The sequence below is a fragment of the Colobus angolensis genome, unplaced genomic scaffold, assembly GCF_000951035.1.
Source record: "Colobus angolensis palliatus isolate OR3802 unplaced genomic scaffold, Cang.pa_1.0 Scaffold75, whole genome shotgun sequence".
Lineage (NCBI taxonomy): Eukaryota > Metazoa > Chordata > Mammalia > Primates > Cercopithecidae > Colobus > Colobus angolensis.
In genome coordinates this window covers 2,720,900-2,736,858 of record NW_012121265.1, presented here as the reverse complement: position 1 = coordinate 2,736,858, position 15,959 = coordinate 2,720,900, and the positions used below count along the sequence as shown (strand labels likewise).

The following is a 15,959-nucleotide window of genomic DNA, read 5'->3' as shown; positions in this document are numbered from 1 at the left end:
AAAAAAAAATTCTGAAAGTGTCTAATCCTGCTTTGGAAAAAAATATGAACTTCTAAATGCTTATTATCTAGTATCTTGTAACTTTCAAGAGTGACTCAGTTTGTGCTTAACCAAAATATTACTAATAATGAAACAGCAAAAGCTTGGAAGTTTCCATTACCAACCACAAGATGTAAGGCACACCCCGATAATTTTATTTACTTTGCAGAGCATAAGGTGGAATAACATGTTCTTCTAAATGTAGAGTTTAAACATTGAGTTGCATCATTGTGAAGAAAACCACTTAGTATTTTAATAGTGAGGTGACTTTACAAGTAAAGATCTTCAAGAAGATTCTTATGTGATTTAAAAAATCAGCTTAGATGCTTGGAATTTGGATTGTTGCATTCTTGTTCTTTGGCACATCAAGAGGTAAGATTCATAATTTATAGTAAGTTCTTTAAAAATAATGAGTATACTTACATCTGAAATGTAATAGGCATGAACTTATTATTTAGAAATTACTATTGCTAACTTCATTCCTAAGTAGTTTATTGTTTTTATGAATATGTTTAAAATATTGGCTGTTTATATTTCTTCATATTTATTTTTTCATTTATCATAAAATTATCAATGGACAAGTGCATCACTTAATACTGAATGAGTCTTATGAACATAAAGAAGCATATATTTCCAACAATATAAAAGAGTTGCTGGACAGTCTTGTGGGCTCCTAGCTCTGCCACTTACTAGTCTTTTTTTTTTTTTTTTTTGAGACAGAGTCTCGCTCTGTCACCCAGGCTGGAGTGCAGTGGGGGGATCTCAGCTCACTGCAAGCTCCGCCTCCCGGGTTCACGCCATTCTCCTGCCTCAGCCTCCCGAGTAGCTGGGACTACAGGCGCCCGCCACCTCACCCAGCTAGTTTTTTGTATTTTTTTAGTAGAGACGGAGTTTCACCGGGTTAGCCAGGATGGTCTCGATCTCCTGACCTCGTGATCCGCCCGTCTCGGCCTCCCAAAGTGCTGGGATTACAGGCTTGAGCCACCACGCCCGGCCCATTTACTAGTCTTATGGGCTTAGACATTAAAGTCTGAATTTCTTCATTTCTAAGATGGGTACATAGCAATAAATGAGAAAATATACACAAATCTCCAAATTCAGTAGCTGACTCATAGTAGATACTCAATAATTGAATGAATTAACTAATTATTAGTGTCAATTGGAATGTTCTTTTTTTCCACTTGAGTCAGTTTTCTGGAAGGATATTAGTCTGCAGACATTTCTTAAACATTAACTCAACGTTCATTGACATGTTTGCCCTTTATATATGGACTCCTTAGACATTACTGTGTAAGGAGTTAGTGGTTTGGGCTACTTTTACCATCCATGTTTAATATTGTGCCTATAAACAAACACTAAAATTAGTTGATTTATTTTAACCAAACTGGAATCAAATAATTTCAATGCTGAATGACATCCACCCCTTTGTTGTAAATATCATGTAGTTGGTTGAAATAGTATGGTGGTAAGAAGAGAGTCATCACATCTAACATTCAGTTCAACCACCGGTTTGAATTATGAATCTTCTTGGGTTTTAGTCCTCGTTCTGCTGCTTGGCAGTTACTTAACTTTAAACAAATACTTAACCTTTCTAAGCCTCAGTTGATTCATCTGTAAAAACAGGACAGTAACCAAAATAACATTATAGGGTTGTGCAAATTAAATAAGATGCAAGTTGACCATTTCTAACCCAAAAATCTGAAATCTAAACTTCTCCAAACTCTGAAACATTTTGAGCACTAATATGATGCCACAAGTAGAATATTTCACATATAAATACTTAACACAAACTTTGTTTCATGCACAAAATTATTAAAATACTGTATAAAATTACCTTTAGCCTATGTGTACAAGGTATATATGAAACAGAAATGAATTTTGTATTAAGACTTGGGCCCTGTCCCCAATATATCTTATTGTGTATAGGCAAACATTCCAAAACCCAAAATCTGAAACACTTCTGGTCTCAAACATTTTGGATAAGGGATACTCAACCTGTAATTCATGTAAAATGCTTGGTATGGGATTTGAGACATATTAGTAGTGAGCAATCAATAAGTGTCCGTTCTTATTTACACAGGTGAAGAAAACAAAACAGAGAGATTCATTGTGTAACATCTTGGCGCTAGCTGGTGGAATTGGCCAATCTTGACTTTCAGTTCAGTATTTTTTAGTGTCTGACCTCCAGCTCTTCTCTATTGGATAAAAAATGAAGGAGATAGGACTAGCATTAGTTTTCATATTTCAAGGACCATGTTCTATTTTGCATGATTCTCCTGTCCCAGGACAGTCCTAATTGAATGTTGAAAGCAGTTAGACTGGTGAAGGCAGAATTAAGCAATAGGCAGCTTACCCTGATCTGCTGAGATGATGTTTAAAGCCATGAATACAGACAAGATCAACAAGGGAGTGACTGCAGGTAGAGAAGGAAGATGGAATTACTGAGTCCTAGGACACTTCCTCATTGAGAAATCAGGAAGATGAGGGCAAACTAGCAAAGAAGACTGCCAAGAAGTACTCAGTGAAGTGTTAGGAAACTAGGAGAGTTAGCCTCCTAGAAGTCAATTTAAGATGAAAGAAATAACAGCATGTTTGTGTGAGGCTAGGAATGATCCAGTAGAAAGGAGGAAAGTTGGTAAAGCAGGAGAAAGAGAAGGGAGTAATGTTGAGTCTTACCCCTCAGTAGGTGAGAGAAGATGGAGTCCTAATAGGATAAAAGGTTTGCCTTTGTGAGGGACAAAGACAGTTCGTCTCTTGTGAACAAAGTGAAGGCAGAATAGAAGGGCAGGTATCTGCAGGTAGTTGGATAGACATGCTGGGAACTTGTAAAAGGTCCCTTCTCTCTGTTTCTGGTTTCCTATTGAAATAGGAAACAGGGTCATCAGCCAAGAGGGTTGGTGGGCATGAAAATGTTAGAGGTTTGAGAGGGGAAAAGAATGAAATAACCTAGGAGCCCGGGAAAATGAAGGGCCTGGGAAAATATGATACGATGGCTAGGCAGCTTTAGGATCTGCTTTAATTTCATAACCACAAATTAAAAGTGAGATAGTCAGTACGGTATGTGATTTCCTCCAGGCATATTCAGCTGCACAGGTGTAGGCAGGAAATAGGTGAAGTGTTGGGCTTAACCAGAGTTATGGTTAAGCCAAGTGAAGCAAGAACAGGAGAGAAGTTCAAGGAGAGTACAGGGGTGTGGTTATAATTGACTGTAGGATTTACACTGGGTAAGAAGGGAATTGAGGAGAGAAATCGCTGCCTAATAAGAAGTTATTTTAACAAAATACATAGTTATGTAAAATTTAGATAATACATATATTTCTCCTACACACCACGTATCTATTACACAGCTGCCATAAATTTAACAATTGAGTCTACATTCATTTGTGTTATTACCTATATCTCATCTATTAAATCCATAGCAGAGTCCATTGCCATCAATCTTCTGGTACCTACCATTTAAGCTAATGACTTCCAAGTGTAATATCTCCAGCTGAACTTCTCCCTGGAATCCCAGTCTCATATACACAACTGCCTCTGAGACAGCTCCACTTAGGTATCTAATTCATATCGAATCTACATATCCAAAACTGAACTCTCAATATCTACCCCCAAATCTGTTCATCTCAAAGTTTTCACAACTAACGGACTTCCAGGTGCTCTGGCCAAAACACCTTGCATCATCCTTGACGTTTCTTTCTGTCATACCTCACCGCCAGTTAGTCAGCACATCTCTTTGGATCCTCCTTCAAAACCTATGCAGAACCTGACCACTTGCAACCACCTCCACTGCTCCCACCCTAGTCTTAGCCACCATTGTCTCTTATCTGATAGTATGTTATAATAGTCTCCTAGCTGACCTCTTCCTCTACCCTTGCCCTGCTTCAATCTCTTCTCAGAATCGATTGAACAGAAGCTAACCCAAGTCAGTCCATGTCACTTTTCTGTTCAGAGTCCTCCAGTGGCTTCCCATCTCACTTCAGAGTAGAAGCCAAAGTCCTCCCAGTGGCCTACCAAGTACTACATGCTTCAGCCCTCTGTTACCGCCTAGCCTTGTCCCCTGCTACTCATCCACCTACCCTGTTCAAACTCCTGGGGGCCAGATGCATTCCAAATGTTAGCTTTTTTAATTATTATTTTAGAAACATGCTATGGTAAACATACTATATATAATACATAATTTCCAGAAAAATCTAGGACAGCACCCCATATTTAATCATATGAATATTTATGTGGTAAAATACATGCCTATTATCCCACATAATTTAATCTCACATTAAATGGGATAAAGACTATAAATAGCTTTAGGTCTGTTATTGCTGCCAAATTAGTTCCTGCAAACTAGAAAACAAATAAATAAAGAAACGCAAAAGCAACTATGTTTCCCCAGAGATTTTTAGATTTTGAAATTGCAGAATAAGACATTGTGGAGCAATGACTTCTCCCTGTCTCCATTCCCTGGGTCCTAGTCTGGATGCCTCCTAATTCCTCAATCACAATAGGCTCTCCGCTTCCTTGCAAAGTCTTGTACTTTCCTTCCCTCTGTCTGGAATGCTGTCCCGCATATCTGCACGTGGTTTGCTCCTCTCCCGCTCAGGTCTTGATGCAAATGCTACCCTGGACACCCTATTTAAACTGCAAACCACTCCTCACCTAAACACACAAGCACCCTCATCCCTTCCCTGCTTTAGGTTCCTCCCAGCACCTGTCACTGTTTTAACGTAGCCATTTTCAAAAAACTTACTCTTATTTACTGTCTGTCTCTACATCCTCTACTAGATTATATACTCGATGAGGGCTATAATTGTTTCTTCCAATGCTGAATTCCAGTGCTAAGAGCATCTGGCAAATAAGAGGCACTCAAACAAGCAAATATTTCTTTAATAGAAATTATCGAACCTACTTTCCAGCTTTTTTACGTCTTTGGAAAAGCCTCCTCACAGTAAGACCGAGAAGTGACTCCTTTAGAAAGTGGAAATTAGGAAGATATGAACTAATATGCCAATTTACATGATTTCTTAACCAATTAACACTAATATGCTGTTTTTCAAATGTTTCTTTAAAGAATTCTTAGGCCAAAGGGGAAATAAAGCATTTCAACTAGATAATATATTAAAATATAAGGACTCAAGAACTGAAGAAACTGGAAATAAATCAGTAAAGGCGAAGAAAGCATTTAAGTAATAAAAATAAAAATAAAGGCCGGGCACAGTGGCTCACGCCTGTAATCCCAGCACTTTGGGAGGCTGAGGCGCGCAGATCACGAGATCAGAAGATCAAGACCATCCTGGCTAACATAGTGAAACCCCGTCTCTACTAAAAATACAAAAACTTAGCCGGGCGAGGTGGCGGGCGCCTGTAGTCCCAGCTACTCCGGAGGCTGAGGCAGGAGAATGGCGGAACCTGGGAGGCGGAGCTTGCAGTGAGCCGAGATGGCGCCACTGCACTCCAGCCTGGGCGACAGAGTGAGACTTCATCTCAAAGAAATAAAATAAAATGCCAGGCGTGGTGGCTCACGCCTATAATCCCAGCACTCTGGGGGGCCGAGGTGTGCAGATCACGAGGTCAGGAGATGGCGACCTTCCTGGCTAACACATTGAAACCCCACTAACACATTGAAACCTACTAAAAATACAAAACATTAGCCACGCGTAGTGGCGGGAGCCTGTAGTCCCAGCTACTGGGGAGGCTGAGGCAGGAGAATGGCGTGAACCCAGGAGGGGGAGCTTGCAGTGAGCTGAGATCGTGCCACTGCACTCCAGCCTGGGCAACAGAGCGAGATTCCATCTCAAAAAAGAAAAGAAAAGAAAAAAGCAAAATATGCATAGGACACAAATATCTCATCCGCAGAAGAGGTACAAATTGTCAGAAATGCACAAAAGGATATTCAAAGTTTCTGATAAATAAATGCAAATTAAAATAACAGGTTTTCATTCTTGTAGAACATGTGAGGTTGTCATACTGGTGGTACTTCCAGAAACTGAAATCTACATACCCTTCTGTAGTGTGTAGATTGTATTGTTGTTCCCCATATTGACTCTCCATCCCTGTAAGACCCTTATACACATTTTCCTTTGGCCACATGACATGGAAGAGAGCATTCTAAGTCTAGACACCTTTAAGAGCCTTTGCATGGTTCCCCAGTTGCATCCTTTTCCTCTACCCCAAGAGACACATGCTCAAAACAGAGCCTGCTCATTTAGCTTGGGTCCTGCAATGCAGAAGACTGGAAAATCAGAGCTAGGCCAAATCTAAGACCACTGCAGCCAAAGGATAACATGAGCAACAAATAAACCTTAATTTTTGTAAGCCAGTGAGATGTGGGGGGCTGTTTATTACCACAACATAACCTAGCAAAGGCTAAGCTATACCTCCCAATTCCACTTAGTGATAGAGTCACCGGGATAAGGGTTCAGTTATGTTCCTGCCACAAATAGCAATACATTTCACTTAGATCATCACTTTTTCTAAGTCTTCATTTTGTCATTTTTTCATATGTACAACACATAAGGCTAAATCTGTTTTTGGTATTTTTTATTAGCAGTAGTAAGACAAAAAGGAAAAACCAGACTGGGCATCATTTGGTAAAGAAGTACTCTTTCTGTCCTTTTGTGACTTTTTCATTATTATAAAGGTAATTCATATTTATTACTGAAAATTTTATAACATAGACAAGTATAAATAAGAAAATAAAAACCACTGGGATTCACCATTAATATTTTGGAACACTTTCTTTTAATTTTATTTTTTTCCATTACAGATATTATTACCAATTCTCTATAAATGTTTTTAATGGCTGCATAATATTCCTCAATACCATAATTTTAAAACTATATCCTTTATTATTGGCCACTTAAGTTATTGATCCAATTTCAATATATTAATTTTATAGCAAACATTATTTTTACAGAACTATTAATCTTTCAATTTTTTCTGAAGTAGCTTTAATACCTTATAATGTCACTCAGTCTGCTTTATCACATCTATTTTCCTTTAACTTTACACTCTCTGTGAGTATTTCCTTATGGAAAAAAGAGCACAGTGGCAGATAACCCTGGTAAGCGATAAACACAGAAAATAAGGACTAGTTTTTAAAATCTTCATTTTAAAATCCATAGACTGAATAATGTAGTTGAGAACCTGGAGAAAAAAAGCAACAGAATGCAAAAAATAAAAGCAGCTGGGCATTCTAGGGAAAACAGAAGGCTGTTTTAAAAAGCCATGATCCAACTATGTAGTCACGGTTCAAATTAGAAAAGGATCAGAATAGATTCCAGGCAGGAGATATATTAAGAAGCTGCAATATAGTAGGAATATATTGAAGAAGGCACATGTTCATTCTTCCAGGAAGAGAAAAAAAGGCAACCAGAGAATACAGGGAAACACAAACAGTACAAGAAAGACATAATCCAAATATGGAGTAAACTACAATGACACTGATCCTGAGTAATTCAAATATTAGGAAAGACAATTCATTTGAATTGTCTCCTTTGAAGGGAATGAGTGTCTGAACAATGAAAGTGCAGAAAAGGAAATGTAATTATAGCATGTGAGTTGACTGAAGGCAAAAATATTTATCTAGTCATAATAATATAAATTCTGTTCATTGATTCTCAACTTTTTGGAGTCAGCCTGTAGACAAAACACGGAAGGATTAATTATGCCTATAGAGCAAAGTCTGAATATTATCAATCTTGATAGCATGAAAGCAACATTATGAAGCTGACAGACCTTGGAAGCTGGAAGGGAGGCAGAGAGGGAGAGGGAGTACCACTAAAACCTTCCTCTTAGGAAACTGGGAGTCAAGTTCTAACAAATATGATGTATGGATCAAAAAATAGAAAGTTACTATTTAAATTTATAATAGAAGTCAATAAATGAGCAAACAAACAAACAAACAAAAACAAAACAGTGTTATTGACCGCATTGGAGGAAGAGGTGAGACAAAGTGAAGAGTGGCATGTGCTGGGTTATTGAGCTGTTATCGCTTGGCTTCAAGCCTGCCCTTCTGGCTGAGCTTTGCTGGGGCTGGAATGTGGCCAGTACCATCCTAACAAGTGTGGGATGATATCTCATTAAGGTTTTGATTTACATTTTCATAGTGATTCACAATGTTGAGCATCTTTTCATATGGCTGTTGGCCATTTTTATGCTTCTTAAGGAAAATGTCTGTCCAGGTCCTTGCCTATTTTTAAATTTAGTTATTTTATTTTTTGCTATTGAGTTGTGTGAGTTCCTTAGGTATTAACGTGGAACCACAAAAGACTCCAAATAACAAAGCAATCTTAAGAAAGAAGAACAAAGCTGGAAGCAGCACACTTCCTGATTCAAAACTATACTTACTACAAAACTATATTAATCAAGACAGTGTGATACTGACATAAAAACAGACACACAAACAAATGGAACAGAGTAGAGGGTCCAGAAATACACCCATGTGTATATGGTCAACTAGTCTTTGACAAGGGTGCCAAGAATATACAATGAGGAAACGATTGACTTCTTCACCAAATGGTGTTGGGAAAATTGGATATCCACATACAAAATAATAAAATTGAACCCTTATGCCATATACAAAATTATAAACCCATGTGTATATGGTCAGCTAGTCTTTGACAAGGGTGCCAAGGATATACAATGATAGGCTTGTTCAACAAATGGTGTTGGGAGTATTGGATATCCACACACAAAAGAATGAAATTGAACTCTTATCTTATGCCATATACAAAATTAACTTGGAATAAAGACTTAAATGTAAGACTTGAAATTATATAACTCCTAGGAGAAAACATAGGAAAAATCTCCTTGTTGCTGGCTTTAGCAATGATTTTTTTTTTAATATGACAACAAAAGCATAGACAACAAAAGTAAAATAAATAAATGAGTGGGATTGCATTAAACAAAAAACTTCTGCACAGTAAAGGAACTAATCAACAAAATGAAAAGGCAACCCTATAGAATGGGAGAAAATATTTTCTAGCCATAAATTCAATAAGGGGTTAATTTCCGAAATTAAAGCCTACTTTAGCTCATAGTGAGAAACACAGCCTCTCTGTATAAGCCTGGTTCCTCTATTACTGACACTCCACCTTTCTGCTGCAGGAAAAGAAGTTTGCTATGAAAGGTTAGGGTGTTTCAAAGATGGTTTACCATGGACCAGGACTTTCTCAACAGAGTTGGTAGGTTTACCCTGGTCTCCAGAGAAGATAAACACTCGTTTCCTGCTCTACACTATACACAGTCCCAATGCCTATCAGGTAAGCTAACTTGCAGCCTTCACACATGGATTATTCTAAAATATAAGATTTGCCTATAGATACAGAAGACATAGATACGGTAACATTTCTTTTCAGTATTATGAGTCAGATTGTTTTGTATGTTATCTGTTCTATATTATCTGTTTTGATATATCTGATTTAAATATGAAGATTGCTCTTATGTTGTTATTTCATAAGAGGTAAAAGACATTGTGTTCAGTCAATGTACTAACTGAGAACCTTCCATCTGTAAGACTGTGGATAAGCAACAATGCCTATTATCTATTGGATTGAATAAACAGAACAGTCTTGAGTTTATTACAGTGGAAGAAATGGCATATATAAACAAATACCTTTCTTGCAACACAAATTATGATCGGTGATGTAAGATGCAACTGAAAGACTCTGGGAACAAAGTGAAGAAGAGCTCACGTTGAGGTCAGGGATGGAACCAGGTAACATTTTGAGGAGGACATGTGCTTGAGGTGTATCCTGCAGGATGGGCAAGATGCTCACGAGCAGAGGTAAGCAGGGTAATGGCAAAGGAAGTGGCATGAACATAAAGAAGAGAAACCACAGGCACATCTGATGGATGATGCGTTGGGTTAGACTAGGGGTACAGAAGGAGTCTTCAAAAGTAAGGTTAGTTAGAAAAGTAGTTGAGGAACAAATTTTGTTCCTTCCTGTGGAGTTTGTACTTCCTCCTGTAAATCATGAGGCTCCACTGAGAGCTTTTCAGAGCTGCTTTAGGGCATTTATTGTGGCTGCAGTTGCTCTCTTGTCTGAAGCTGGAAGAGATCAGAGGTGACTATGAGACCACTTAGAACTGTGCTAACATAATAGCCACTGGCCACATGTGACTATTAACAATTAAATCAAATTAAAAACTCAGTTCATCAGCCACACCAGCCACATTTCAAGTGCTCAAGAGCCACATGTGGCTAGTGGCTACCATACTGGACAGTACAGATATAGAATATTTCCATCATCACAGAAAGTTCCATTTGACAGTGTTAAATAGAAAGTTATAGTGCAGTTTGGATCACACATGGGAAACACACCTGAACTGCAGTAATGAAAGTGAGTATGATAATAGAAAATCAACATGATAAACATCATAAACTAGTCTGAGATTTCACACGTAAATGATTGGGAAAATGATAACCCTCTTATCAAAAAAATTGAGGATAAAAGAGGAGTTAGATTCTGGACAGGTGAGGCTTGAGCAACCTATTGGAGATGTTAGTCTGACAGCCAAGCAGGCAGTCCAGAACTGGAGAAAAAGATTCAAAAGTCTTCTGGCTGGAGTTGAAAATTGAAACCCAAAGAATACATGAAATCTCAGAAGCAGAGAAACGAGGGCAGGACTAGGAGTGGATGGAGGATCTATATTTAGGGAGCAGGACAGAAGGGGGGCCAGAGAAGATCATTTCCAGTCTTTACCTGAATCTGTAACCTTGGGACTTACTTTCCATCAGGCCCATCACATACTAATGGGCCTTGCCAGCCAAGACAGCCTTCTCCTATGCCTTCCTACCATACAAATATGGTCTGATTTGTAGCTCTCTACTCACCAGACACACATACATATGTATACACTACTCTTTACCGAAATTTGCCATCCGTAGATGAGTATTTCCCTAAATAATGTCCTTCACACCTTCTCCACTTCCCTCCATTTGGAAAGAATCATGTGTAATTAAACCAGATCTGTACCTGAATTTTGTAATGGATACAAGCCCGATTGTTTGCTGTTAAAGTGTTTTTCAACAACTAAGATATAGGATAAATCAAGTTCTGTACTTAAAACAAGGATTTCCCCAGGCCTGACCCATATGCTATATGAATTTGACCAATTCTGTAGATGTGGCTGTCTCTAGAACAAGGAAAAAAAGTTCTTACTATGGGTATAGAGACCTTATAAAGAAATATTCCTCAAAAGTGTGAGTTTTATAATTATCAAGAAGTAAAGAGAGGAATATTACTCAGCTTTAAAAAGAAGAGAAATGCTAATACATAATATACCGTGGATAACTCTTCAAAACATTTTGCTAATAAGCCAGACACCAAGGGACAAATAATCTATGATTTCATTTATAGGAGATACCTGGAGTAGGTAATGGAGAGTTCCTGTTTAATGGGTACAGACTTTTAGTTTGGGGTGATGAAACAGTTCTGGAGAAAGATGGTAGTGATAGCTGCATGACAACATGAATGACTTAATGCCACTGAGTTTACCCTTTAAAATGGTTAAAATGTTGATTTTAATGCCATGTATATCTTAACTTTCTTTGCATTTTCATTTTAAAAATGTTTGGAAATATGTACAACTTTCATACAGTTTCAGGGTGCTCCAGAAACCTGTGGCCACTTCATGTAAACCACTGACTATTTCTAGAGCACTTTCAGAGACTACAATATGATCATGATCAAACTCTGTAATTAAACCTAATGTGGGCAACAGACACTTCTCAAATAAGAAATGTGTCAATTACAGGGCTCGCCTACTCTTAAGTATTCACAAGGAGACAGATAAACAGTTTCTTTATTCCTCCTCCCCCTCCTCCTCCTCTTCCTCTCCGTCTTCTTCATCTTCCTCTTCCACCTTTTCCCAGGCAACTTTAGCAGGAAGCTATGTGCCATCAAACTTTACTTTCGACTTAAGAGTCAGCAACATCCTTCTCATACTTCTTCTTCAGCTTTGCCGCCTTAGCGATGTAAGGCTGCTTTTTTGCTGTCATTTAAGTTATTCCACATCTCACCCAGCTTTTTTGCCACGTCTCCAATAGAGATGCCAGGGTTTGTGGATTTGATCTTGGCGCAGAACTCTGAATAGAACAGGAAGAATACAGACAGTGGCCTTTTGGGGGCATTAGGATCCTTCTTCTTGCCTCCCTTAACTGGTCTATAATCCTTCATTTCCCGATCATAGCGCACTTCAATCACCTTTGCCATTTCATCAAATTTAGATTTCTCTTTCCTGGACATTATCTTCCACCTCTTAGAGCACTTCTTGGAAAATTCTGCAAAATTGACAGGGACCTCTGGGTTTTTCTTCTTATGTTCTTCTCTGCACATGTAAGAAGGCATAAACAGACATCTTGCCCTTTGTTTTCTTGGGGTCACCTTCAGCCATCCTGACTGTATTGTTCGCTAGTAGATTAACTTTTTTTTAAGTGAAGAGAATCTATGCTGAATACAAGTATTTGGGGGCAGCTTCTCTGCCTTTTAGGACATTCAGGGCATATTTATCCACTTAGGACTAACTCTATTCCCTGATCTTCACTCTTAGGGCTAATCAGGCTCATGGATCCTTTTATCCTTTTATGTAAGTGGCTATGCACTTGAATTCTTTGGAGCACGGTCAGTAAAACAGAAGGTGATAAAGACAGTGTTTAGGTGAAGCTGGGTCCTCTTGCCAATGAAAAGAAAATTGGAAAACTAAATACTTCCCTAAATAATGTTCTTCACACCTTCCCCACTTCCCTCCATTTGGAAAGAATCCTGTGTAATTAAACCAGATATGTATCTGAATTTTGTAATGGATGGAAGCCTATTGTTTGCTGTTAAAGTGTTTTTCTAACAACTGTGATATAGGATGAGTCAAGGTGTGTAATTAAAATAAGGATTTCCACAGGCCTGACTCATATGTTATATGAATTGGACTCATTTATAAACAAATCAGAAATTAACTCTATACAGTTAACATACTCCCTTCTCCAAGTGAGGAATTGTCAAAGGTAAATGTGGTGTGGTACAATAAACTTGGTCTCCTGGAAGTCACAGGTCTTTACAGCTACCTTTTTACCTTTCTGTGAGAATAAAACCAACCTACTTCACCCATGAATCCATGACACCTTAACCTATAGTGACTTATGCAGTCACTGGTGGTGATGGACATGTTGCACACTTCCAGTAGTTTCTGTGTCTGCAGCTTTAGTCAAGGTTAGAACATACCTAACTGGTAACTATTTTGTACTTGCTAGAGATGATACCACTGGAAATGTAGTCTTCAGAATAGATTGATCTCATACCTATTATGCTTCATGTCTACTCAGTCAAAGAATGCTAAAAGGCCCAGATAAACCTTGATACTTTAATTAACTCTTCCTCTCGATAACCTATTCTGTTCGATATTGGCATCATTTCCAGGTTTCTATCCTTGTGGCAGCAGAATCTAAGCTGTCTTCTTTTGATCCCATGATGCTGTACGGAGTTTCCCATGTTTGTGTTGACAAGCTACTTTAGAGGGTTGTGCCAGTGTGAATGTGAAGTGAACCAAAGTGTTTTCTCCACCTATGCTACTTGATGAAACTCCTCAGTGATCTCAGACAAGATTACCCATATCAGCATACCTGGATGGACACCAGATGGCAGATGGCAGACAGACACGTGCAATGCGTGATGAGCTCCTCTTTACACTAGCATGACAACAGATACTCAGACCCCACAATATCTGTTAGAATGCCACTTGGAAGTTTGCTTGAGGTCTCACCTATTCAAACTATTCTCATGTTGAGAAAAGAATAAACAATTTTTTTCAGATTAAATTCCCTCCAAAAGGTTTTTCTGATGTAGAAACGGGACTATAGTAGGTGTTTGAGGCGCTCCAGCTGGGCCTAAGAGAGTTGAAATGAGTGAGCATCTGGAGTCTCTTAGATACGTAGATGGAATCATGCTTTTGTACTTGGATTGGATTATTTAGCAGAAAAATGCTTCCTAGAAGGCCTGAAGACAATTGATTTTATTGCCCACTTCAGCAAATCCCACATCTGGTTTGGGCCCTATCAGCAGAGAAAACCAGAATCAGAACATGACTTGACAGCCCAGTGGTTAAGCACCTAACTTCAAAGGCCATGTGGATTTGAACCCTGGCTCCAGGATTCATTAGCTGCAGTACTTTTTGGCAAGTTACTTGGCCCCTCAGTGTCCCCTTTTCTAATTTTTAAAATTAGTAGCTACCTCACAGTGTTGTGAGAGTTAAATGAGCTACTCCATAAAGTGCTTAGAACAATGCCTGGCAAATAGACAGACAGGAGTGTTAGCTATTATAATTACTGAGCAAGCCAGCGTATGACTCTCATAACCATTAGCTTACAGTCTTGGAGACACTTTACCTAGCCAGCAAATTGTATGATTAATTGCATTACTATTAAACACAGGTAGCCAGAAATAGGCTCTTTGTTTGAATTTCATAAATATCTAAATGTACTGCTTCCAGATTATAGGATTCACCACTGTCAGACTTGCTATTTGCTGATTTAAGTACTCATTTTTTCCAATAAAATCGCTTATACCTGTGCCTTTTATTGTTTTAAATAACAAAATCACTTAAATGTATAGTCTCCTAAAGTCTTTGAGAGTTTTGTTGTTAAGGCAATCCAACAAAATACAAGAAATACAAAGGAATATTTGAAATAGTCATATAAAATTGTCTCTAATATGCTGGTATATTTCATGTGATGAGATTCTGACCTCAATTCCTTACTCATAAAGTGGGGTGGACAACCTCCATTTTTGCCATGTTTTTGGCATGCTTCTAGGCATGTTTTAATTCTCATGAATTACACTGATCACTGAGAAATGTTATACAAAAGTAAGATTTATTGAAATTCTAATTTAAACTTCCCTACGTTGTCTTGCAAACATTACTTTAAAAATAAAAGATTTTTTTCTCTCCTTGTGTTGAATTTGTATACTGCATTATATGATGCATTAATTTTTTGAGCTAGATGTGGTGGCTCATGCCTATAATCCCAGCGACTCAGGAGGCTGAGGTAGGAAGATCACTTGAGGCCAGGAGTTCAAGATCAGCCTAGGCAACATAGTGAGACCCTGTCTCTAAAAAAAAAAATTGTTTATAATAAGCCATGTGTGGTGGCAAGTGTCTGTAGTCCAACTACTGAGGAGGCTGAGGTGGTCAGATGGCTTAAGCCCAGGAGTTTGCAACTGCAGTGAGTTATGATGGAGTCATTGCACTTCAGCCTGGGCAACACAGTGAGACCCTGTCTCTAAATAATAATAAAAATAATTTATGGTACTTTTATAGTATGTAGCAGTAACTATTTAGTAAAAATATATTAAAGAAGGTTATTAAAAATCAAATTTAGTGAAACACTTTTGAGCAGCTTTGGAATAGGTCTACTAACTATTAAATAATTTTTAGTTACTATTTTTCCTTAATCTCTTTCTGCTTGAAACAGGAGATCAGTGCGGTTAATTCTTCAACTATCCAAGCCTCATATTTTGGAACAGACAAGATCACCCGTATCAACATAGCTGGATGGAAAACAGATGGCAAATGGCAGAGAGACATGTGCAATGTATGACATGAATAAACTCCTCTTTACACTAGCATGCGAGCTTTATGTTTAACATGAATGTACTTTGCAAGGTATTGATGTATATTCATGGAAATCTTCCATTCAGTTATCCACAATTATCCGTGTTACAGGGCCTCAAATGAATTATCCATTTCCCATTTATTTTTATTATAAATTGCACGGATTACAAGGGGAGCAAATTTGTATAATCACTTTTGAATAAATTCTTCTCTTGACAGAAGATTAAATGGTATGATCAATTTCTCATTTAATTTAAGAAAAACCATTTCCAAGTTAACTCGACAAAATTAATCTTTCTCTCCTATACTTAAGATTAATAGAC

At 38.0% G+C, this 15,959-nt stretch overlaps 1 protein-coding gene and 1 pseudogene across 1 annotated transcript in view; one reads left to right on the top strand and one right to left on the bottom strand.

Annotated features, from left to right (window-relative positions):
- The first annotated feature begins 215 nt into the window (after positions 1–215).
- The window catches only part of PNLIPRP3 (pancreatic lipase-related protein 3), a 48,473-nt gene continuing 32,729 nt past the window's right edge, over positions 216–15,959 (top strand). The window contains exons 1-3 of the mRNA XM_011927822.1: positions 216–411; positions 9,139–9,293; positions 15,497–15,616. Of these exons, the coding sequence (XP_011783212.1) occupies positions 363–411; positions 9,139–9,293; positions 15,497–15,616 (324 nt within the window). The 5' untranslated portion in view covers positions 216–362. The remainder of the gene's footprint in view (positions 412–9,138; positions 9,294–15,496; positions 15,617–15,959) is intronic.
- LOC105501776 lies at positions 11,839–12,429 on the bottom strand (annotated as a pseudogene).